The sequence below is a fragment of the Bombina bombina genome, chromosome 6 (assembly GCF_027579735.1).
Source record: "Bombina bombina isolate aBomBom1 chromosome 6, aBomBom1.pri, whole genome shotgun sequence".
Lineage (NCBI taxonomy): Eukaryota > Metazoa > Chordata > Amphibia > Anura > Bombinatoridae > Bombina > Bombina bombina.
The window spans coordinates 1,121,779,596-1,121,804,821 of record NC_069504.1 but is presented as its reverse complement, the minus strand read 5'-3'; the positions used below and the strand labels follow the sequence as shown (position 1 = coordinate 1,121,804,821).

Genomic DNA, 25,226 nt, shown 5'->3' with positions numbered 1-25,226 from the left:
ATCCTATAGTGTAAGATTTTTGTTAATATTAGCCGTCTATATTTGCTGTTCCCATTGGAAATAACAGTAATGAATCCAAATCTAATTTTCATGTGAAACGAATGCCTACATGGACGAAATTGTTCTGAACCAAATATTTAAAAACAAAACTAAAAACTTACATACATTTTTGCTCTTGCATGTGTTAAATAATTTTACTCTTTATTTTAAATTTTGTTACACACTTTTTATAGAAATTTCAACTCTGATGGATCTCTTTAGTGAAGAAGTTTAAAGAATTAGTCTCAGGGTGAGAATTCTAGATACTTCTGGGTTTACATAGGAGCCAAACATGTCGGGGGGCAGCTTATAAATACCCATGTTGGTTTGGAATTATTTTTAAATGTTAAAATGTGATAAGTGTTATCTTGTTATAGAAGTCACAGGACCCATACCAGAATGCTTTGCAAAGAAAAAAAGATTGAAAAATAAATAATTGTGCCCCTTCTTTCTGCTTGTAGCTCCTACAATATATTCAGTTTCTATTAAATACCGGAACATTCGTCCTTGTTGCAGACTTCACAGTTAGAATCCATTAGTGTTAATTATGCTGGCGTTTGTTAAACTTTAGACCCCTCACCCGTGAAAGACACATACTCAGGCTGGTTTTCATGTGATGCAGGATTACAGTCTGGTACCTTCATACTTTAATATATCACATGAGTTTTAACCCTATAGTTCCCAAAAGCGCCAGCTGCATATTTACAATGTGCATTCCCAGTTACGTTTGTTTAAGGTTATTAAATGGACACAACATTCCTATAATTCATATTAATGAGCATGGATTACACATATCTTTTACATGAATAAGATTACAGTAAAAACTTTATTTTGATTTTGAAACTAAGATGATGTGTTTGTGCAGTACTGACCTTTGAGGACTGATTGCTCACTGACTGGTAAGCAAAACTCCAACTAGTTTATTTCTCAACAGTGACACACCTCACAAGTATAAATACAAAAAAATGATCAGTACAGAAATACATGTTTTGGAAAAAACGAATACATTTTAAAATGAAAACATGTCATTTAACAATGTAGTACATGCAAACTTCTCTTTCAACATTTTGTAATTTAGGGAGGTCTGGAAACATCAGTAGTGAAGCAGCCCATGACAGTGACATTGTACCAGCCCAAGGTCTGCTCTTTCACTCACAATCTGATACATGTGGGTCTCTCCCTTGACACCTTAGTGACTGTTACTCACTCAGCACTGCACATGCGCATCTGTAACAGGTCTGGAACCACAATAAAGTATTTGCAGTTTGCACTTTTAGAAAGCGATACTCATATGGCTGAAATATCTGTATTTGTTATGTTACTTGAGAAACTAAATGAAAACACTGATACAGATTAACATACTATTTGATAACAATAACATACATACAATGTACATTGCTTTATGGGATATGTTTAGAAATTAGCTTGACTCATTGTAAATATATGGCTGCATAGACTTTGCTCTGAGTAGGTTGGTTGCTAGTGTATTGCCAAACATATTATATGCCAGTGACAAAAGTGGCATGAAGTGCTATATCTGCCAGTGTCTCAGTGGTATTGCGGCTGTAGGACCCAGGGGGCGCTGTTTATAAAGCACTATACTTTATGTTGCTGGGTTTCAGTTGTAGCGGATCCTTGGAGCCACATACCCGCATAAAACACCTGGTATCTATCTTTCCACATGACGAAGCAGGCTGCCAGGCACACCAGAGCAAGCAGCAGGTTAAGTGTCATCTGGAGGAGCACATACAGTTTGAGTGTGCTGGTTACAGTGCTGCAGTCTGTCACATCCTGGTATAGGAAGGTCCTGCTGAGAGGGTCAGATGAGTCCAGGGTACACTGACAGGTCCTCTCTATCAGCTCACAGGCGAATTTTGTGATATTTGAGTAATGGTATGAAGCAAAAGCCACTGCCAGGACGCAGACGATCAGACTGAGGGCACTGAGCAGGAAATATGCCAACTGGAAGAGAGAGGAGAGAGTAGTCAATGATAAGTCCCCCTATTAACAATGTGCTAATTACATTGCACTTATTAAAACATTCACTAAAGCTTCAAACTCTCCAGAGAAAAAAACTTTTATTTTAGCTATTAGAACTGATACACTAAGGCCTAGATTTGGAGTTCGGCGGTAAAAGGGCTGTTAACGCTCCGCGGGCTTTTTTCTGGCCGCACCATAAATTTAACTCTGGTATCGAGAGTTCAAACAAATGCTGCGTTAGGCTCCAAAAAAGGAGCGTAGAGCATTTTTACCGCAAATGCAACTCTCGATACCAGAGTTGCTTACGGACGCGGCCGGCCTCAAAAACGTGCTCGTGCACGATTCTCCCATAGGAAACAATGGGGCTGTTTGAGCTGAAAAAAAACCTAACACCTGCAAAAAAGCAGCGTTCAGCTCCTAACGCAGCCCCATTGTTTCCTATGGGGAAACACTTCCTACGTCTGCACCTAACACCCTAACATGTACCCCGAGTCTAAACACCCCTAACCTTACACTTATTAACCCCTAATCTGCCGCCCCCACTATCGCTGACCCCTGCATATTTTTTTTAACCCCTAATCTGCCGCTCCGTAAACCGCCGCAACCTACGTTATCCCTATGTACCCCTAATCTGCTGCCCTAACATCGCCGACCCCTATATTATATTTATTAACCCCTAATCTGCCCCCCTCAACGTCGCCGACACCTGCCTACACTTATTAACCCCTAATCTGCCGAGCGGACCTGAGCGCTACTATAATAAAGTTATTAACCCCTAATCCGCCTCACTAACCCTATCATAAATAGTATTAACCCCTAATCTGCCCTCCCTAACATCGCCGACACCTACCTTCAATTATTAACCCCTAATCTTCCGATCGGAGCTCACCGCTATTCTAATAAATGGATTAACCCCTAAAGCTAAGTCTAACCCTAACACTAACACCCCCCTAAATTAAATATAATTTACATCTAACGAAATTAATTAACTCTTATTAAATAAATTATTCCTATTTAAAGCTAAATACTTACCTGTAAAATAAACCCTAATATAGCTACAATATAAATTATAATTATATTATAGCTATTTTAGGATTAATATTTATTTTACAGGCAACTTTGTAATTATTTTAACCAGGTACAATAGCTATTAAATAGTTAAGAACTATTTAATAGTTACCTAGTTAAAATAATAACAAATTTACCTGTAAAATAAATCCTAACCTAAGATATAATTAAACCTAACACTACCCTATCAATAAAATAATTAAATAAACTACCTACAATTACCTACAATTAACCTAACACTACACTATCAATAAATTAATTAAACACAATTCCTACAAATAAATACAATTAAATAAACTAGCTAAAGTACAAAAAATAAAAAAGAACTAAGTTACAGAAAATAAAAAAATATTTACAAACATAAGAAAAATATTACAACAATTTTAAACTAATTACACCTACTCTAAGCCCCCTAATAAAATAACAAAGCCCCCCAAAATAAAAAATTCCCTACCCTATTCTAAATTAAAAAAGTTACAAGCTCTTTTACCTTACCAGCCCTGAACAGGGCCCTTTGCGGGGCATGCCCCAAGAATTTCAGCTCTTTTGCCTGTAAAAGAATAAATACAATACCCCCCCCCAACATTACAACCCACCACCCACATACCCCTAATCTAACCCAAACCCCCCTTAAATAAACCTAACACTAATCCCCTGAAGATCTTCCTACCTTGTCTTCACCATCCAGGTATCACCGATCCGTCCTGGCTCCAAGATCTTCATCCAACCCAAGCGGGGGTTGGCGATCCATAATCCGGTGCTGAAGAGGTCCAGAAGAGGCTCCAAAGTCTTCCTCCTATCCGGCAAGAAGAGGACATCCGGACCGGCAAACATCTTCTCCAAGCGGCATCTTCGATCTTCTTCCATCCGGAGCGAAGCGGCAGGATCCTGAAGACCTCCAGCGCGGAACATCCATCCGGACCGACGACTGAACGACGAATGACTGTTCCTTTAAGGGACGTCATCCAAGATGGCGTCCCTCGAATTCCGATTGGCTGATAGGATTCTATCAGCCAATCGGAATTAAGGTAGGAATTTTCTGATTGGCTGATGGAATCAGCCAATCAGAATCAAGTTCAATCCGATTGGCTGATCCAATCAGCCAATCAGATTGAGCTCGCATTCTATTGGCTGTTCCGATCAGCCAATAGAATGCGAGCTCAATCTGATTGGCTGATTGGATCGGCCAATCGGATTGAACTAGATTCTGATTGGCTGATTCCATCAGCCAATCAGAAAATTCCTACCTTAATTCCGATTGGCTGATGGAATCCTATCAGCCAATCGGAATTCGAGGGACGCCATCTTGGATGACGTCCCTTAAAGGAACAGTCATTCGTCGTTCAGTCGTCGGTCCGGATGGATGTTCCGCGCTGGAGGTCTTCAGGATCCTGCCGCTTCGCTCCGGATGGAAGAAGATCGAAGATGCCGCTTGGAGAAGATGTTTGCCGGTCCGGATGTCCTCTTCTTGCCGGATAGGAGGAAGACTTTGGAGCCTCTTCTGGACCTCTTCAGCACCGGATTATGGATTGCCAACCCCCGCTTGGGTTGGATGAAGATCTTGGAGCCAGGACGGATCGGTGATACCTGGATGGTGAAGACAAGGTAGGAAGAACTTCAGGGGCTTAGTGTTAGGTTTTTTTAAGGGGGGTTTGGGTTAGATTAGGGGTATGTGGGTGGTGGGTTGTAATGTTGGGGGGGGGTATTGTATGTTTTTTTTTACAGGCAAAAGAGCTGAACTTCTTGGGGCATGCCCCGCAAAGGGCCCTGTTCAGGGCTGGTAAGGTAAAAGAGCTTGTAACTTTTTTAATTTAGAATAGGGTAGGGAATTTTTTATTTTGGGGGGCTTTGTTATTTTATTAGGGGGCTTAGAGTAGGTGTAATTAGTTTAAAATTGTTGTAATATTTTTCTTATGTTTGTAAATATTTTTTTATTTTCTGTAACTTAGTTCTTTTTTATTTTTTGTACTTTAGCTAGTTTATTTAATTGTATTTATTTGTAGGAATTGTGTTTAATTAATTTATTGATAGTGTAGTGTTAGGTTAATTGTAGGTAATTGTAGGTAGTTTATTTAATTATTTTATTGATAGGGTGGTGTTAGGTTTAATTATATCTTAGGTTAGGATTTATTTTACAGGTAAATTTGTTATTATTTTAACTAGGTAACTATTAAATAGTTCTTAACTATTTAATAGCTATTGTACCTGGTTAAAATAATTACAAAGTTGCCTGTAAAATAAATATTAATCCTAAAATAGCTATAATATAATTATAATTTATATTGTAGCTATATTAGGGTTTATTTTACAGGTAAGTATTTAGCTTTAAATAGGAATCATTTATTTAACAAGAGTTAATTTATTTCGTTAGATGTAAATTATATTTAACTTAGGGGGGTGTTAGTGTTAGGGTTAGACTTAGCTTTAGGGGTTAATCCATTTATTAGAATAGCGGTGAGCTCCGATCGGAAGATTAGGGGTTAATAATTGAAGGTAGGTGTCGGCGATGTTATTGATAGGGTGGTGTTAGGTTTAATTATATCTTAGGTTAGGATTTATTTTACAGGTAAATTTGTTATTATTTTAACTAGGTAACTATTAAATAGTTCTTAACTATTTAATAGCTATTGTACCTGGTTAAAATAATTACAAAGTTGCCTGTAAAATAAATATTAATCCTAAAATAGCTATAATATAATTATAATTTATATTGTAGCTATATTAGGGTTTATTTTACAGGTAAGTATTTAGCTTTAAATAGGAATCATTTATTTAACAAGAGTTAATTTATTTCGTTAGATGTAAATTATATTTAACTTAGGGGGGTGTTAGTGTTAGGGTTAGACTTAGCTTTAGGGGTTAATCCATTTATTAGAATAGCGGTGAGCTCCGATCGGAAGATTAGGGGTTAATAATTGAAGGTAGGTGTCGGCGATGTTAGGGAGGGCAGATTAGGGGTTAATACTATTTATGATAGGGTTAGTGAGGCGGATTAGGGGTTAATAACTTTATTATAGTAGCGCTCAGGTCCGCTCGGCAGATTAGGAGTTAATAAGTGTAGGCAGGTGTCGGCGACGTTGTGGGGGGCAGATTAGGGGTTAATAAATATAATATAGGGGTCGGCGGTGATAGGGGCAGCAGATTAGGGGTACATAGGGATAACGTAGGTGGCGGCGCTTTGCGGTCGGAAGATTAGGGGTTAATTATTTTAAGTAGCTGGCGGCGATGTTGTGGGGGGCAGGTTAGGGGTTAATAAATATAATACAGGGGTCGGCGGGGTTAGGGGCAGCAGATTAGGGGTACATAAATATAACGTAGGTGGCGGTCGGCAGATTAGGGGTTAAAAATTTTAATCGAGTGTCGGCGATGTGGGGGGACCTCGGTTTAGGGGTACATAGGTAGTTTATGGGTGTTAGTGTACTTTAGGGTACAGTAGTTAAGAGCTTTATGAACCGGCGTTAGCCAGAAAGCTCTTAACTCCTGCTATTTTCAGGCGGCTGGAGTTTTGTCGTTAGAGCTCTAACGCTCACTTCAGAAACGACTCTAAATACCAGCGTTAGAAAGATCCCATTGAAAAGATAGGCTACGCAAATGGCGTAGGGGGATCTGCGGTATTGGAAAAGTCGCGGCTGAAAAGTGAGCGTTAGACCCTTTAATCACTGACTCCAAATACCAGCGGGCGGCCAAAACCAGCGTTAGGAGCCTCTAACGCTGGTTTTGACGGCTACCGCCGAACTCCAAATCTAGGCCTAAGAATGTTAGGACAACTATAGTTAAAGGGACATTAAACCAAGTTCAGATAGAACATACAATTTTAAACAAATTTCCAATTTACTTATTTCATCAATGTTGCTGTGTATTGTGGTTACATTGGGGTCTATTTAACAAGAGCTGAATGGCCCCTGTTCCCCTTGTTTCCGTGGGAGCCTTCAGGCTCACCGAAAACAGGAGTTAAGAAGCAGTGGTCTTAAGATCACTGCTCCTAAACTCATACGCCGCCTCTGAGGCGGCGTATAGCAATCCGCCTGATCATGTACGATCGGACTGATTGACACCCCCTGCTAGCGGCAAATCTGCAGGGGCCGGTATCACAAGAACTGCTGGTGCAATGATAAATGCCAACAACGTATACTGTCTGCATTTATTGATGTGCGGCGGACATGGTTCGCTATAGCGGATCATGTCTGTCCGCACATATATGAATAGACCCCATTGTGTCTATATACTGTGAACCTAAAATTATACTTTCGTAATTCCCCATCTGAAAGTTAGATATAACGTTTAAACACTCACAGTCAACGGTCTATACACTGGCCCACAAATGACCTCTTCAGCACAAGAAAGAGCAAAACCAACTTAACACGCCTACAAATAAGGGCTAGATCACCAGTTGAGCGCTAATTTACGGGCATGTGCTAAATAACCAGCCATTATAAAAGAACTGTACAAAGCAGTTTTTTGCAGTTAAAGTTTGCGGGTGTAGTGTATTAGAAAAAGACGGCTCTGAAATGTGCCTTAACATAGCATTCTATGGGGAACTGTGTGTTCTCTATAAATATATATGTATATGATTTTATACATATATATGTATGTGTTAATATGTGTTTATACACATATAAACACATAAATATATATATATATATATATTCATATATATTTAAGATCTGCTGCCCATCGCTGCGGGACTTACCCCCTTCGCTGCGTAAGATTCTCCCATTGTAGACTATGGAAGCATGCTCTATTGAGTGCAAAGCTTGCATACAATGCAAACACGAGATTGCATTCGCATTGTGAGCCAATTCAAATACCATTGCACAATTGGGTGCGCTGGTATTATGAGTGGAGCACAAATATCGCACTCGATTAAGCGCAATTTTGTGCTCCACTCGTAATCTGGCCCTATATGTGATGTAGAACAAATAGTTGCAAAATTCCCTCCCCACACTTTGAACCTAGGAATAGGAGTGAGGAGCCGGACACTGCAGGCAACAAAAATAGAGCAGTGGATCCTCAGGGGAGGGACATTAGAGTCTCATGCTAGTTAACTGTTGCTGATTGGTAAAGCAGGGTACAATTATTTGGTAGATATCATTGGACAGCAAATGCCCAGTCATGTCATGTGGATACTGGATATTCAGATCATTTCTGATTTATTTCTGGATTAGATCTGTTCAAACTGGGCAAATACATTTTTCAATGAATATAGTATAGTGACATTTACCGTAGCAATTAATATAACGTGTTGCTGGTTTATGATAGTTTTCCAGTTGTAAATAAAGTACCCACTACGGCTCCTTATTCTGAAATGCATTATCTGTAGGATTTTGGGTGGAGTTTTTTAAGCAATCTGTGATTTTACGCAGTGCCCTACTGGGATCTCATATAGTTGCTACTAAAAATATGAAAGTGTTAATTACTTATTTTCATAATAAATTCCTAGAAGGCTCATTATCCTTTAAAGAAATATAATGACCCAAGCAAAGTAATCAATAAAAGGGTAAAGAACTACTTAACCCAGACAACTCACAAAGTCTTCCCTAGAGAATACAGACACATAAACCAGCAGTAACTCTCAGATCTAATTGATTTTATCCCCGCTACAGAGTAATCGATAACCAATTATCAGTCTCATTAGCTGATGATCAAAACACTGAGTCCTCCGTTCCCTATTAACCCCTTGCTTGTGCAACTATTTACTGAAGACTCAGGTAGTTTAAAATAATAGTTTATTCAGAAGCTTGAAATTATTTTAAATTGCATAAACATTCTTTAATCTACCAAATAATCTCCAAATACAAAATCGGCTACTAGATATATAATGGTAGAATAATAAGTTTCAAAGAGTATAATATGCACAAAAAGCACTAGCAAATTACAGCTGACAGACCCCAGCAATGTTGTCTGAAAAGACCACTAAGTTTCACTAATATCATTTACAAATGGATTTGTTTTAAATAGAATCTAAAAAGAATAGGTTTTACTTAAAGGGATATTAAACTGAAAATGTTATTCCCCAAGAAGTGCAGCGTTGTTTATCACTCCCGCTTGGGCGCTAACTCCGCTAGAAGTAAGAGTTTTATGCATGTTGGGTAGTGCTCGTATTATAAATTGAAAGTAAACTGTCTATGCTCGAATGCTAAGCCGATGAGCTCAAAAAGCCGAATTTAGGATTTTGTGCGCTTCAACGTTTCCCCCCATTGAAGTCAATAGATTAACAGCATACTCACGCACAACCCTGATCGCATATTCTCAAGTGCGCTAACAGACATGAAAATGTTCTATTTATTCATTAATACATATTTCTATATATATTTTGTGTTTTTTTGGAAAAATATATATTTATTCCTACAGTGTATATATATATATATATATATATATATATATATATATATATATATATATATATATATATATATATATATATATATAGTATATATATATATATATATATATATAGTATATATATATATATATATATATATATATATAGAGAGAGAGAGAGAGAGAGAATAACTCATTGTGTTTAGTAATCTAGACAAGTCCGAAGACTTGCTTTTCCCACAGAAACTCTCTGAATACATTGTTTACAATGCAGCAATGGATTCTGGGTGAGATATGCAAATGAGGTAAACATTGACTCACTTTTTTACTTTTAGCCTGCTTTTTAAGGCAGACTTCCCTTTATGCCATAGCATCGCCGTATTACACAGCTTTTAATCTTAGTTAGCGTTAGTACAGTGATTCAGACCAATCCCAGGACAGCTGTTTCATGGTTTTTGCTACTCAGCAGGGAGATCTCTGTAAATACATATATATATATATATATATATATATATATATATACACTGTGTGCAGAATTATTAGGCAAATGAGTATTTTGACCACATCATCCTCTTTATGCATGTTGTCTTACTCCAAGCTGTATAGTCTCGAAAGCCTACTACCAATTAAGCATATTAGGTGATGTGCATCTCTGTAATGAGAAGGGGTGTGGTCTAATGTCATCAACACCCTATATCAGGTGTGCATAATTATTAGGCAACTTCCTTTCCTTTGGCAAAATGGGTCAAAAGAAGGACTTGACAGGCTCAGAAAAGTCACAAATAGTGAGATATCTTGCAGAGGGATGCAGCACTCTTAAAATTGCAAAGCTTCTGAAGCGTGATCATCGAACAATCAAGCGTTTCATTCAAAATAGTCAACAGGGTCGCAAGAAGCGTGTGGAAAAACCAAGGCGCAAAATAACTGCCCATGAACTGAGAAAAGTCAAGCGTGCAGCTGCCAAGATGCCACTTGCCACCAGTTTGGCCATATTTCAGAGCTGCAACATCACTGGAGTGCCCAAAAGCACAAGGTGTGCAATACTCAGAGACATGGCCAAGGTAAGAAAGGCTGACAGATGACCACCACTGAACAAGACATACAAGCTGAAACGTCAAGACTGGGCCAAGAAATATCTCAAGACTGATTTTTCTAAGGTTTTATGGACTGATGAAATGAGAGTGAGTCTTGATGGGCCAGATGGATGGGCCCGTGGCTGGATTGGTAAAGGGCAGAGAGCTCCAGTCCGACTCAGATGCCAGCAAGGTGGAGGTGGAGTACTGGTTTGGGCTGGTATCATCAAAGATAAGCTTGTGGGGCCTTTTCGGGTTGAGGATGGAGTCAAGCTCAACTCCCAGTCCTACTGCCAGTTTCTGGAAGACACCTTCTTCCAGCAGTGGTACAGGAAGAAGTCTGCATCCTTCAAGAAAAACATGATTTTCATGCAGGACAATGCTCTATCACACGCGTCCAAGTACTCCACAGCGTGGCTGGCAAGAAAGGGTATAAAAGAAGAAAATCTAATGACATGGCCTCCTTGTTCACCTGATCTGAACCCCATTGAGAACCTGTGGTCCATCATCAAACAGTGTCTGGGAGGCTGTGGTTGCTGCTGCACGCAATGTTGATGGTGAACAGATCAAAACACTGACAGAATCCATGGATGGCAGGCTTTTGAGTGTCCTTGCAAAGAAAGGTGGCTATATTGGTCACTGATTTGTTTTTGTTTTGTTTTTGAATGTCAGAAATGTATATTTGTGAATGTTGAGATGTTATATTGGTTTCACTGGTAAAAATAAATAATTGAAATGGGTATATATTTGTTTTTTGTTAAGTTGCCTAATAATTATGCACAGTAATAGTCACCTGCACACACAGATATCCCCCTAAAATAGCTATAACTAAAAACAAACTAAAAACTACTTCCAAACCTATTCAGCTTTGATATTAATGAGTTTTTTGGGTTCATTGAGAACATGGTTGTTGTTCAATAATAAAATTAATCCTCAAAAATACAACTTTCCTAATAATTCTGCACTGTATATATATAAATACACAAATACAAATAAGCATATATATATATATATATATATATATATATATATATATAGATAGATAGATAGATAGATAGATAGATAGATAGATAGATAGATAGCTATACATATTTATACATATAAAGCTCTAAGCCCTTTGCCTGCCTTTTTTTCTAACACATAATATATCATATCTTTGAGCCCTTATAACTTTTTTGTGCAATCATTTCTTTAAATTATTTTATCAGATAGTGTTATTTTGAGTGTTACTGTACTTTGTAATGTATTTTTGATGTGTTTTGTGACACTTTTTTGTTTTACAAACCAGTTAACTACAGCTCTGAAGATGCGATATCCTGATGCGCGTTAACTTCGATAGTGCTCAAGTAAGTGCGTTTTACTTTCAACTTGTAATACGAGCGACAAACCCGACAAGCGCAAACACCCGCAATAAACCTCTTTTCACTCGTGTGTAATTGTTAGGGCGCCACTTGTAACTTGGACCAACATTTTCAGTTATACTTTGCAATGCAATTGCATTATTTATTTTGCCTGGTTTTCTTGTAATTTAATCCTAAAAATTGATGTTGTCCACTCTACCTAGAAAAGCTGAAGTACCCTTTGGCATGCAGAACCACGCTTCTCCTACATGTTGAACAGTGAATGGTTGACAGGGTTGCCATGTGTCCAATATGTAACCAAACAGTCCAGTATTTTATCAAGCTGTCCTGTAAAATATGAACACAATACTGGACATCATTTTTTAATTCCCTGAGTGGCTGCTGATTTTTAAAGACCCCCTTTGCCTCTATGCATCACAACAGAAAAAAAGTGATTGTACAAATGCACTACTCTGTGTATCTGGCAGGCAAGGAAAGTAAAAAAAAAATACGTCTTATTCGTATGTGTTACTGGCAGTCATGGGGAATTAAAAATGTCACTCTGGGGTAAGATTTCTTATTTTTGTGTTTTAATGGCAGTCAAGGTGTTAAAAACACTTTTGTTTGTGTGTTATTAATATATACTTTACCTCTGTGATTACCTTATTTTTTTTTTTTTTTTTTTTATCTGATGAGGTTGAAAAAAGACCAAAGTCCATCGAGCTCAACCTATACAAATCTAAAATACTTACAAAAAGCTCCAGTTAAACTTAAATAATACCACTAAAAGGTGACCCATTTAATACCAGCAATCATATCTATGAATTTTATTTATAGACACAAATGTATCCAAAATTTTTTAAATGTATCTAGGGTATTGGCATTCACCACCTCCTTTGGTAATGAGTTCCACAATTTTATTGCTCTTACTGTGAAAAACGTTTCTGTTGTAGGAGATTAAATCTCCTTTCCTCCAACCTTAAATTGTCACCTCTCAAGCGCCTTTTTTCTAAAGAAAACAGACCCAGTTTGGCTAGCCTCTCCTCATAGCTTAAATTCTCTAATCCTCTTATTAGCTTTGTGGCCCTTCTCTGAACTTTTTCTATTTCTGCAATATCTTTTTTTGCAATCGGTCCCCAGAACTGCACTCCATACTCCAGGTGAGGTCTTACCAGGGATTTATATAGTGATAGAATTATGCTTTCCTCCCTTGAATCAATGCCTCTTTTAATACATGCTAGTATCTTATTAGCCTTTGAAGCCGTTGCCCTGCATTGTGCACTCATCTTTAGCTTGTTATCTATTACTACCCCCAAATCCCTTTCCTCCTGTTTTTGGCTAAGTCTTGTCCCATTAAAATAATACGTTGCCTGCTTATTTTTACTTCCAAAATGTAGAACCTTGCATTTTCCTGTATTAAATCTCATTTTCTATTTACCTGCCCATACTTCTAATTTTTGCAGGTCTTTTTGTAACGAAAGTTCATCATGCTCTGACCTAATGACCTTACTTAACATCATCTTACTTATCATCTGCAAAATAGAGATGTTGCTATTTAATCCTTGCTTCAAGTAATTTATAAAAATATTAAAACGAACAGGGCCCAGTACTGATCCCTGGGGGACTCCACTGATTACCTTTGTCCAGTCTGAGTATGATCCATTAACTACTACTCGTTGCTCCCTATCTTTTATCCAGTTATTTATCCATGAGCTAACATTTTCAGCTATTCCCAGTCCCTTAATTGTGTGCATTATTCTATTATGTGGCACTGTAACAAACGCCTTTGCAAAATCTAAGTATATCACATCAACTGATTCCCCTTTATCTATATTTTTACTTACTTCCTCATAGAATCTAATTAGATTAGTTTGACATGATCTATTTCTCATAAAACAATGCTGATTAGAACTCACAATCTTGTTTACACGAATATGCTCATCAATATAATCCCTTATAATCCCTTCAAAGATCCAATCAGCCAATCAGATTGAGCTCGCATTCTATTGGCTGATCGGAACAGCCAATAGAATGCAAGCTCAATCTGATTGGCTGATTGGATCAGCCAATCCGATTGAACTTGAATCTGATTGGCTGATTCAATCAGCCAATCAGATTTTTCCTACCTTAATTCCGATTGGCTGATAGAATCCTATCAGCCAATTGGAATTCGAGGGACGCCATCTTGGATAACGTCATTTAAAGGAACCTTCATTCGTCGTTAGTCCGTCGGTGAGGAAGGATGGCTCCGCGTCGGCTGCTTCAAGATGGACCCGCTCTGCTCCGGATGGAAGAAGATAGAAGATGCCGCCTGGATGAAGACTTTGGACCCTCTGGAGGACCTCTTCTTGCCGGATAGGATGAAGACTTCGGACCCTCTGGAGGACCTCTTCTGGACGGATCGGTGATACCCGGCTGGGTGAATACAAGGTAGGGAGATCTTCAGGGGCTTACTGTTATTTAAGGGGGGTTTGGGTGGGTTAGATTAGGGGTATGTGGGTGGTGGGTTGTAATGTGGGGGGGGGTATTGTATGGGTTTTTTACAGGCAAAAGAGCTGATTTCTTTGGGGCATGCCCCGCAAAAAGCACTTTTAAAGGCTGGTATGGTAATAGAGCTGTTAACTTTTTATTTTAGAATAAGGTAGGGCATTTTTTTATTTTGCGGTTACGGCGGTGTCCGGAGCGGCAGATTAGGGGTTAATAATATAATGCAGGGGTCAGCGATAGCGGGGGCGGCAGATTAGGGGTTAATAAGTGTAAGATTAGGGGTGTTTAGACTCGGGGTTCATATTAGGGTGTTAGGTGCAGACTTAGAAACTGTTTCCCCATAGGAAACAATGGGGCTGCGTAAGGAGCTGAACGCTGCTTTTTTACAGGTGTTTTTTCAGCTCAAACTGCCCCATTGTTTCCTATGGGGAAATCGTGCACGAGCACGTTTTTCCAACTAGCCGCTACCGTTAGCAACGCTGGTATTTAGAGTTGAAGTGGCGGTAAATATGCCTGTACGCTCCCTTTTTGGAGCCTAACGCAGCCCTTCAGGGAACTCTAAATACCAGCGTTATTTAAAAGGTGTGGGGGAAAAAAAAGACGCGTAGCTAATGTACCCCTTTGGCCGCAAAACTCTAAATCTAGCCGAGTATTAATAGATTACAGATATCTCATGGCATGAAGTTTTAAGTGTACAACATATATTCCTAAAACAAAGGTCCAAGGATATAGTAAATAATTCAGATGCCTAATACTCAGTTAACCTCCATGAAGACATAAGAGGTCACTCATGGACCTCATCACTGTAAATCCAAAGAATAGGAGGTTATTCCCAATAATGGAGACCACTTTGGATCTCAAATGACAAACCTCGTTTTATAGTCACACTCTGAGATGGTCTGTTAGAGACAAAACATCTGTGAATAATATTAATAAAACTGCATATACCTAGTGAGTATAATAGTATGACAAACTTTGGGCCTGAAATTAAATCTTACATTGAGCAATCGGGGTAACCTTTGAATCTACAATGTGTCTACATAAGCTTATAAGGACTTAAATCACCATAATGTAAGCATAAAACGGTTCATGTAAGTTCCATAACATTGAGCATACAAGTGACGCTGAGCCCAATGAAAATAATAAATATGAGTAAAGGGAGTTTCTATGATAGTTCAGTCTGTAGTGATATTGAGAGGTTCATGTCAGTGAGTTTTGCGACAGAAATAATATGCTTAAAGGGACAGTCTACACCAGAATTTTTATTGTTTTAAAAGATAGATAATCCCTTTATTACCCATTCCCCAGTTTTGCATAACCAACACAGTTATATTAATATACTTTTTACCTCTGTGATTACCTTGTATCTAAGCCTCTGCAAACTGCCCCTTTATTTCAGTTCTTTTGACAGACTTGCAGTCTAGCCAATCAGTGCCTGCTCCCAGATAACTGCACAAGCACAGTGTTATCTACCGTATATGAAATATGTGAACTAACACCCTCTAGTGGTGAAAAACTGTTAAAATGCAATCTGAAAAGAGGTGGCCTTTAAGGTCTAAGAAATTAGAATATGAAACCTCCTAGGTTAAGCTTTCAACTAAGAATACCAAGAGAACAAAGCAAAATTGGTGATAAAAGTAAATTGGAAAATTGTTTAAAATTACAGGCTCTATCTGAATCATGAAAGTGTATTTTGGCCTAGACTGTTCCTTTAATTGAGCTTAAGAGGGATAGCCTTGAAGAGAATATTGGGAGTAGTACCAAAATGGATTGAACTCAAAATATAATGTGCTTCATGTTCATTTAACTCATTGAGGTCAAGAGTAATAATACAAATATCCATATGCCTATCTAGTGCTTAATGGGCGTTATGGGAACAATTTGACATAGGGCAAGGGTTCAATATAAGCTTATCATTAGCTATGTCCATGTAATGAGTTGTGAGGTATTATAATAGAGCAGAGATAGTCTGCCATCCCGGCCGCAGATGGCAGAACCACCTCACGCCATAGTTATTGCGCCCTGGTAAAATTACATAGCTAAGGGACAGTAATGAACCGTTGTATATTGTTGGAATAGTAGCTGTTATATTTGCAAATAGAAAATAGGAACAGGAAGACCTAGTGACAATTTTGGGATGCCAATAAGTAAAACAGATATAACTAGAAATAAGCACTACCTAGATATACACAGATAAGTAGTGTGAGGTACAACTTTTTAAGGAAATAACTTTAGTAACAAACATCAGTCCCATAAGGCTTCATGATAGACAATAGGGAAAGTTAAGCCCGGAGCTGAAAAACAATGAAGTTTTGTAATACCATAGTCTCTTGGCTATCCAGGATGTATGAAGAGTTCAGGGGACTGCATCTCTTATATTAACCAACCCTACTCTAAAACCCACCCAATACCCCCTTATAAAAACCTAACACTAACCCCTTGAAGATCACCTTACCTGGAGAAGTCTTCATCCAACCGAGCCGAATTCCTCAACGAAGCCGGGAGAAGTCTTCATCCAAACTGGGCGAAGTGGCGCGGAGCGGGTCCATCTTCAAGAAATCCGACATCCGACGTGGAGAATCCTCTTCATCCAATGGCTAAGACTGAATGAAGGTTCCTTTAAATGACGTCATCCAAGATGGCGTCCCTTCAATTCTGATTGGCTGATAGAATTCTATCAGCCAATCGGAATTAAGGTAGAAAAAAATCCTATTGGCTGATGCAATCAGCCAATAGGATTGATCTGGCATATAGAATGCATATAGGCTTGATCTGGCATATAGAATGCAATCTCAAGCCTATTGGCTGATTGCATCAGCCAATAGGATTTTTTCTATCTCAATTCCGATTGGCTGATAGAATTCTATCAGCCAATCGGAATTGAAGGGACGCCATCTTGGATGACGTCATTTAAAGGAACCTTCATTCAGTCTTAGCCGTCAGATGAAGAGGATGCTCCACGTCGGATGTCTTGAAGATGGACCCGCTCCGCGCCGGATGGATGAAGATAGAAGATGCCGTCTGGATGAAGACTTCTGCCTGTCTGGAGGACCACTTCGCTCGGCTTGGATGAAGACGTCTCCCGGCTTCGCTGAGGACTTCGGCCTGGTTGGATGAAGACTTCTCCCGGTAAGGTGATCTTCAAGGGGTTAGTGTTAGGTTTTTTTAAGGGGGTATTGGGTGAGTTTTAGAGTAGGGTTGGTTGTGTGGGGGGTGGGTTTTAATGTTGGGGGGGGTTTGTAATTTTCTTTACAGGTAAAATAGCTGATTACTTTGGGGCAATGCCCTGCAAAAGGCCCTTTTAAGGGCTATTTGTAATTTAGTGTAGGGTAAGGCTTTTTTATTTTGGGGGGGGGGGGGCTTTTTTATTTTGTTAGGGGGATTAGGTGTAATTAGTTTAAAAATCTTGTAATTTGTTTATTATTTTCTGTAATTTAGTGTTTGTTTTGTACTTTAGATAATTTTATTTAATTGTATTTAATTGTATTTAATTTAGAGAAATAATTTAATTATAGTGTAGTGTTAGGTGTAATTGTAACTCAGGTTAGGTTTTATTTTACAGGTAACTTTGTATTTATTTTAGCTAGGTAGTTATTAAATAGTTAATAACTATTTAATAACTATTCTACCTAGTTAAAATAAATACAAACTTGCCTGTAAAATAAAAATAAACCCTAAGCTAGCTACAATGTAACTATTAGTTATATTGTAGCTAGCTTAGGGTTTATTTTACAGGTATTTAGTTTTAAATAGGAATTATTTAGTTAATGATAGGATTTTTTATTTAGATTTATTTTAATTATATTTAAGTTAGGGGGTGTTAGGGTTAGGGTTAGACTTAGGTTTAGGGGTTATTAACTTTAGTATAGTGATGGCGACGTTCGTTGGGGCGGCAGATTAGGGGTTAATAAATGTAGGTAGGTGGCGGCGATGTTAGGGATGGCAGACTAGGGGTTAATAATATTTAACTAGTGTTTGCGAGGTGGGAGTGCGGCGGTTTAGGGGTTAATATATTTATTATGGTGGTGGCGATGTGCGGTTTGGCAGATTAGGGGTTAAAAAATTTATTTTAGTGTTTGCGATGCGGGAGGTCCTCGGTTTAGGGGTTAATACGTAGTTTATGGGTATTAGTGTACTTTTTAGCACTTTAGTTAAAAGTTTTATGCTACGGCGTTGTAGTGTAAAACTCTTAACTACTGACTTTAACCCCTTAATGACCACAACACTTTTCCATTTTCTGTCCGTTTGGGACCAAGGCTATTTTTACATTTCTGCGGTGTTTGTGTTTAGCTGTAATTTTCCCCTTACTGTACTCACACATATTATATACCGTTTTTCTCGCCATTAAATGGACTTTCAAAATATACCATTATTTTCATCATATCTTATAATTTACTGTAAAAAAAATTATAAAATATGAGGAAAAAATGGAAAAAAACACACTTTTTCTAACTTTGACCCCCAAAATCTGTTACACATCTACAACCACCAAAAAAAACATATGCTAAATAGTTTCTAAATTTTGTCCTGAGTTTAGAAATACCCAATGTTTACATCTTCTTTGCTTTTTTTGCAAGTAATAGGGCCATAAATACAAGTAGCATATTGCTATTTCCAAACCACTTTTTTTCAAAATTAGCGCTAGTTACATTGGGACACTGATATCTTTTAGGAATCCCTGAATATCCATTGACATGTATATATTTTTTTTTAGAAGACATCCCAAAGTATTGATCTAGGCCCATTTTGGTATATTTCATGCCACCATTTCACCGCCAAATGCGATCAAATAAAAAAAATTGTTCACTTTTTCACAATTTTTTTCACAAACTTTAGGTTTCTCACTGAAATTATTTACAAACAACTTATGCAATTATGGCATAAATGGTTGTAAATGCTTCTCTGGTATCCCCTTTGTTCATAAATAGCAGACATATATGGCTTTGGTTTTGCTTTTTACTAATTAGAAGGCTGCTAAATGCAACTGCGCATCACACGTGTATTATGCCCAGCAGTGAAGGGGTTAATTAGGGAGCATGTAGGGAGCTTCTAGGGTTAATTTTAGCTTCAGTGTAGTGTAGTAGACAACCCCAAGTATTGATCTAGGCCCATTTTGGTATATTTCATGCCACCATTTCACCACCAAATGCAATCAAATTAAAAAAAACGCTACATTTTTCACAATTTTAGGTTTCTTACTGAAATTATTTACAAACAGCTTGTGCAATTATGGCACAAATGGTTGTAAATGCTTCTCTGGGATCCCCTTTGTTCAGAAATAGCAGACTTTTATGACTTTGGCGTTGCTTTTTGGTAATTAGAAGGCAGCTAAGTGCTGCTGCGCATCACACGTGTATTATGGCTAGCAGTGAAGGGGTTAATTAGGTAGTTTGTAGGGAGCTTGCAGGGTTAATTTTAGCTTTAGTGTAGAGATCAGCCTCCCACCTGACACATCAGACCCCCTGATCCCTCCCAAACAGCTCCCTTCCCTCCCCCACACCACAATTGTCCCCGCCATCTTAAGTACTGGCAGAAAATCTGCCAGTACTAAAATATTTTTTTTTTTTTAAATAATTTTTTAGCATATTTACATATGCTACTTTGTAGGATCCCTCCTTAGCCCCCAACCTCCCTGATCCCCCCCAAAACAGCTCTCTAACCCTCCCCCTCTGCCTTATTGGGGGCCATCTTGGGCTTCCCCCCCCCGACCAATCCCCCACCCCCTGACTAATGCATTTTTATATATAGTGCAACTTTTCAAAAATTTGAATACATAAGTTTTCTGTAGTGTAGCGGATCCCACCCGCTCCCTCCCCGTTCACGCGCCCGCCCCCGCCCTCCCGTGCACGTGCGCGCGTCCGTGCGTGCCTCCGATCACCCCCGCCCACGATCCCGCCCCCCTCCACATTATCAGGGCCATCGATGGCCGCCACCCGCCTCCCGAACCGGCTCCCACCCACCAACGGATTTAGCCGGTGATGTCCGGTGCAGAGAGGGCCACAGAGTGGCTCTCTCTGCACCGGATTGCTAAAAAAGGTTATTGCAGGATGCCTCGCTAGTGAGGCATCACTGCAATAACCGGAAAGCAACTGGAAGCGAGCAGGATCGCTTCCAGCTGCTTTCCAGACCAAGGACGTACGCCACACGTCCTCAGTCATTAACTGTATTTTTTTTGAGGACGTGTGGCGTACGTCCTTGGTCGTTAAGGGGTTAAAATGCGGTACCAGTCTTTACAGGAGAGGGTCTACCACTCATTTTTTGGCAGACTCTTAATACCGGCGCTATGCAAGTCCCATTGAAAAAAGAGGATACGCAATTTACGTAAGTGGATTTGTGGTATTTCCAAGTCTGGCCAAAAAATTGAGTAGTGAGTCTGTACCTTCAAGACTCGTAATACCAGCGGGCATTAAAAAGCAGCGTTACGACCTCTTAAGGCTGCTTTTAAAAACCTAACGCACAACTCGTAATCTAGCCGTTTGTTATTTAATGATTTCCTTAAACCGTTGAATTTTGCTTTCCTAAAATTAAAAGTCTTTGTTAAACCTTTAAGACACTGCTTATGAAAAGAGATTTCAAATGTGACCATGTTATGATCACTGTTACCCAAATGTTCTTTGACTTCTATGTTTGATATTATATCTATAATATTTGACAGTCAAAGAGGTATACTTATTGATTTATATCTTACTGGCAGCCATATAGTGACTAGCTCAAGTACGGGGCCTAAGTTCTGGGGGAGGGGCCAAACCCAACTACCACCTGTGCCAAGTCACTTACAAGTCATCCAATATGCGGTATTTGTGGAGGACGCCTGTAACCCTATTGGTTGATATGTGCAGGGTTTGTTTATATTTGTCCCTAATTGGATACAGTAAATGAGCTAAAGTAAAAAACATTCAAGAAGATTTTCAAGGGCTAATTTGGGCGTGTTTCACAAGTTGAAAATAAACAGGTACACTCGAGTGCAAACAAAATTAGAGTTCGTCAGAAGACCTTGCATAAAGTGAAATGGTTAAAAACAAACACAACATAAATACATTAAAATAATATATAACGAGGGGCGTGTCTAGGCTGCGTCCATGAAAAGGCACATCTTCAGAAGCTCTGGGCTTTGCCGATTATCAACACTTTAGCATCTTTCGGAAAAAAGACTACATATGAGCGCAATATCAAGTACTGAAATAATTCATACCAGTTTTGCTGGCAACCTTGGCACCCCCCCCCAGTTATCTGGATAAGATAGTCTCAGCTAGACTAATGCTGCTTACATAGATATTAACTACTATTATGATACAGCCTGCTCTACACTTAATTTTGGCTAGCACTACTGTGTCAAATATAAAGACACAGACCAGCTGTAATGGAGGCAGTTGATACCTTAGAGCAGAGGATCCAGTAGTTAATAACCCAGCACTTTCATGACCTGCAGAGGAGTTTACGAGCTGTGCTGATACTTGTGGAACATCAGCATTCAGAAAGGGATAATCCTTCGCAAATACAGAGTCCTAGGACATCGTCAGTATAAGAGGGTATACCTCCCCCAGCTCAGCAAAATATGCAACATAACTCCCCACGTGGCACTCAGTACCGGGAGCCTGCCGTGCATCTGATGATTCATGAAAGAAGGGACTACCCAAAGGTAGCTCCACATCTCTGTACCTTAGCCGCTACAATCACCCTATGTGGAGCCACGATCACAGCAGCTGAAAGATGCAGAAGAGCAGATAGGTGCCAATAAACCAAGTGTTAAGATACCCCTGAAAGAGAGGATACAACCTATTGCTTGAGGTGGCAAGATTGTGAGGACGCCATTCTGGGTGTTATGTTCCAGAGCTGAAGGGAAACTTCATAACCAAAGTGGGGCTTATTAGGATACTATTTCCAATGCAATCATTCTAAGTCAAGATGGTATGTGAACTCGTTTAAAAACCCTGTACACGGAAGCCTACACAAAAAAAGCATAGGATGAGGAAATTATAGGAAACGGACAGACCTACAGGTTTTATCAGACTTCTTCTCTTTAAGTCCAACAATTCTCAATGTCCTGTGTACATAATCTTTGGTATGGACTATTCTTGACACTTTTTACATATGGGTATATATATATATATATATATATATATATATATATATATATATATATAGACATATATATACAGTGAGGGAAACAAATATTTGATCCCCTGCTGATTTTGTACGTTTGCCCACTGACAAAGAAATAATCAGTCTATAATTTTAATGGTAGGTTTATTTGAACAGTGAGAGACAAAATAACAACAAAAACATCCAGAAAAACGCATTTCAAAAAAGTTATAAATTGAATTGCATTTTAATCAGTGAAATAAGTATTTGACCCCTTTGCAAAACATGACTTAGTACTTGGTGGCAAAACCCTTGTTGGCAATCACAGAGGTCAGACGTTTCTAGTAGTTGGCAACCAGGTTTGCACACATCTCAGTAGGGATTTTGTCCCACTCCTCTTTGCAGATCCTCTCCAAGGTTTTGAGGCTGACGCTTGGCAACTCGAACCTTCAGCTCCCTCCTCAGATTTTCTATGGGATTAAGGTCTGGACACTGGCTAGGTGACTCCAGGACCTTAATGTGCCTCTTTTTGAGCCACTCCTTTGTTGCCTTACCCGTGTGTTTTGGGTCATTGTCATGCTAGAATAACCATCCACGACCCTTTTTCAATGCCCTGGCGGAGGTAAGGAGGTTCTAACCCAAGATTTGACGGTACATGGCCCCGTCCTTCACCCTTTGATGCGGTGAAGTTATCTTGTCCCCAAAACACCCCCAAAGCATAATGTGTCCACCTCCATGTTTGACGGTGGTGATGGGGTATTGGGGCGAGTTGAGTTGATGCCAAAGAGCTTGATTTTGGTCTCATCTGACCACAACACTTTCACCCAGTTCTCCTCTAAACTATTCAGATGTTCATTAGCAAACTTTAGACGGGCCTGTACATGTGCTTTCTTGAGCAGGGGGGGCCATGATTTGAGTCCTTAACGGCATAGTGTGTTACCAATTGTTTTCTTGGTGACTATGGTCCCAGCTGCCTTGAGATCATTGACAAGATCCTCCTGTATAGTTCTGGCCTGATTCCTCACTGTTCTCATGATCATTGAAAGTCCACTAGGTGAGATCTTGCATGGAGCCCAAGATCGAGGGAGATTGACAGTTATTTTGTGTTTTTTACATTTGAGAATAATTGCACCAACTGTTGTCACCTTCTCACCAAGCTGTTTGGTGATGGTCTTGTAGCCCATTCCAGACTTATGTAGGTCTACAATCTTGTCTCTGACATCCTTGGACAGCTCTTTGGTCTTGGCTATGGTGATTGCTTCTGTGGACAGGTGTCTTTTATACAGGTAACAAACTGAGATTAGATTTAAAAGAGTGCTCCTAATCTCAACTCACTATCTGTTTAAAAGACACCTGGGAGCCAGAAATCTTGCTGATTGATAAGGGATCACATACTTATTTCACTCATTAAAATGCAAATCAATGTATAACTTTTTTGAAATGCGTTTTTCTGATTTTTTTTGTTATTCTGTCATTCGCTGTTCAAATAAACCTACCATTAAAATTATAGTCTGATTATTTCTTTGTCATTGGGCAACCGTACAAAATCAACAGGGGATCAAATAATTTTTTCCCTGTATATGTGTGTGTATATATATATATATTTTTATATATATATATATATATATATATATATATATATATATATATATATATAAATATATTTATATATATATAGTAGGTATTACTAAATCTTTATTTTATAATCCCCAAATCGCAAACATAGTATTAGTATGATACAACCAATTGATATATTTAATCAGTTTCATAAACAGATTCATGTACATTTTCAGATGGGGTAGCTATGCTTCTTTATCAGATGCTCTTGCAGAAGACCTATCAGGTTATGATAAGAAGTAGATTGGAACCAACTTTATTGAGTCAGAGCCTGTTTGTGTTTTACTCTATACCTTTTCTCCTTTAACTTACTGATATGAGCAAGGTGACGTGCTTCCAGTGGCTGGGGAGGCACGATCGCAATATCCTAAAGGAGATGCTATATATTTTGTATGATCATAAGGAGAGAACTGCCATATATACATATGTATACACAGGCTTATGACCCACAATTTAGAATTTTTGTACTTAGAATCTTAACATATTTATGACAGGATTCCATTATGTAAGCTTTGAATATATTACCCACTGGGGCTATAGCACAAAATTGAATGGCTCCACTACCATGCCACGGATAAAACGATTTCCTTCTAGCCTGCTATATTTGCGATAAATACTTGTTATGTTATAGATACCTGACCTGTTGTTGGGATTTAATATATAATATTAGACTTTACCTAGAGCATGTATATGATTCATAATCCTCCTCAGTAATCTTAGCAAATGGTCAAGTAATTTTTTTAAAACTATTTATTTAGAACCAACAGTGTGTACATCTTCTAAAAAAAACATAGAGAAAAATGGAAATAAATAAATACATCAATTTGACTCCAAGCAGGGCGCATTAGAGAAATACAAAGCATGAAAAAATGTACCAAGTTCTTATTCAAATGCGCTGAAATAATTATCAGTTTCCTTTTAGCCTACACATTGTTGAGATTTTATATTTTACATTAAAAAAAATAAAGTACATAGATATACCACATAATCAAATGATAACTTCAATACAACACCAATTTTCCACTAATCGGAATTATCTCAATATTTAAAAAAATATGTGGTAATATCGGCAGACAAAACACAACAACATAATACAGAACAAAACCAGACAGACAGAATAAAACAAAATGAAACAAGACTAAGAACATAAATAAAATAAAAAAAATCATATAGAATCATATAGTCCAAACCTATTTTTCTCCTTTTCTTCCCTAATCCT

At 38.5% G+C, this 25,226-nt stretch overlaps 1 protein-coding gene across 1 annotated transcript in view; it reads right to left on the bottom strand.

Annotated features, from left to right (window-relative positions):
• Positions 1 to 846: 846 nt before the first annotated feature.
• Positions 847 to 25,226, bottom strand: part of SSPN (sarcospan) — a 150,252-nt gene continuing 125,872 nt past the window's right edge. Inside the window, exon 3 of the mRNA XM_053719090.1 lies at positions 847 to 2,001. Within this exon, the coding sequence (XP_053575065.1) occupies positions 1,636 to 2,001 (366 nt within the window). The 3' untranslated portion in view covers positions 847 to 1,635. The remainder of the gene's footprint in view (positions 2,002 to 25,226) is intronic.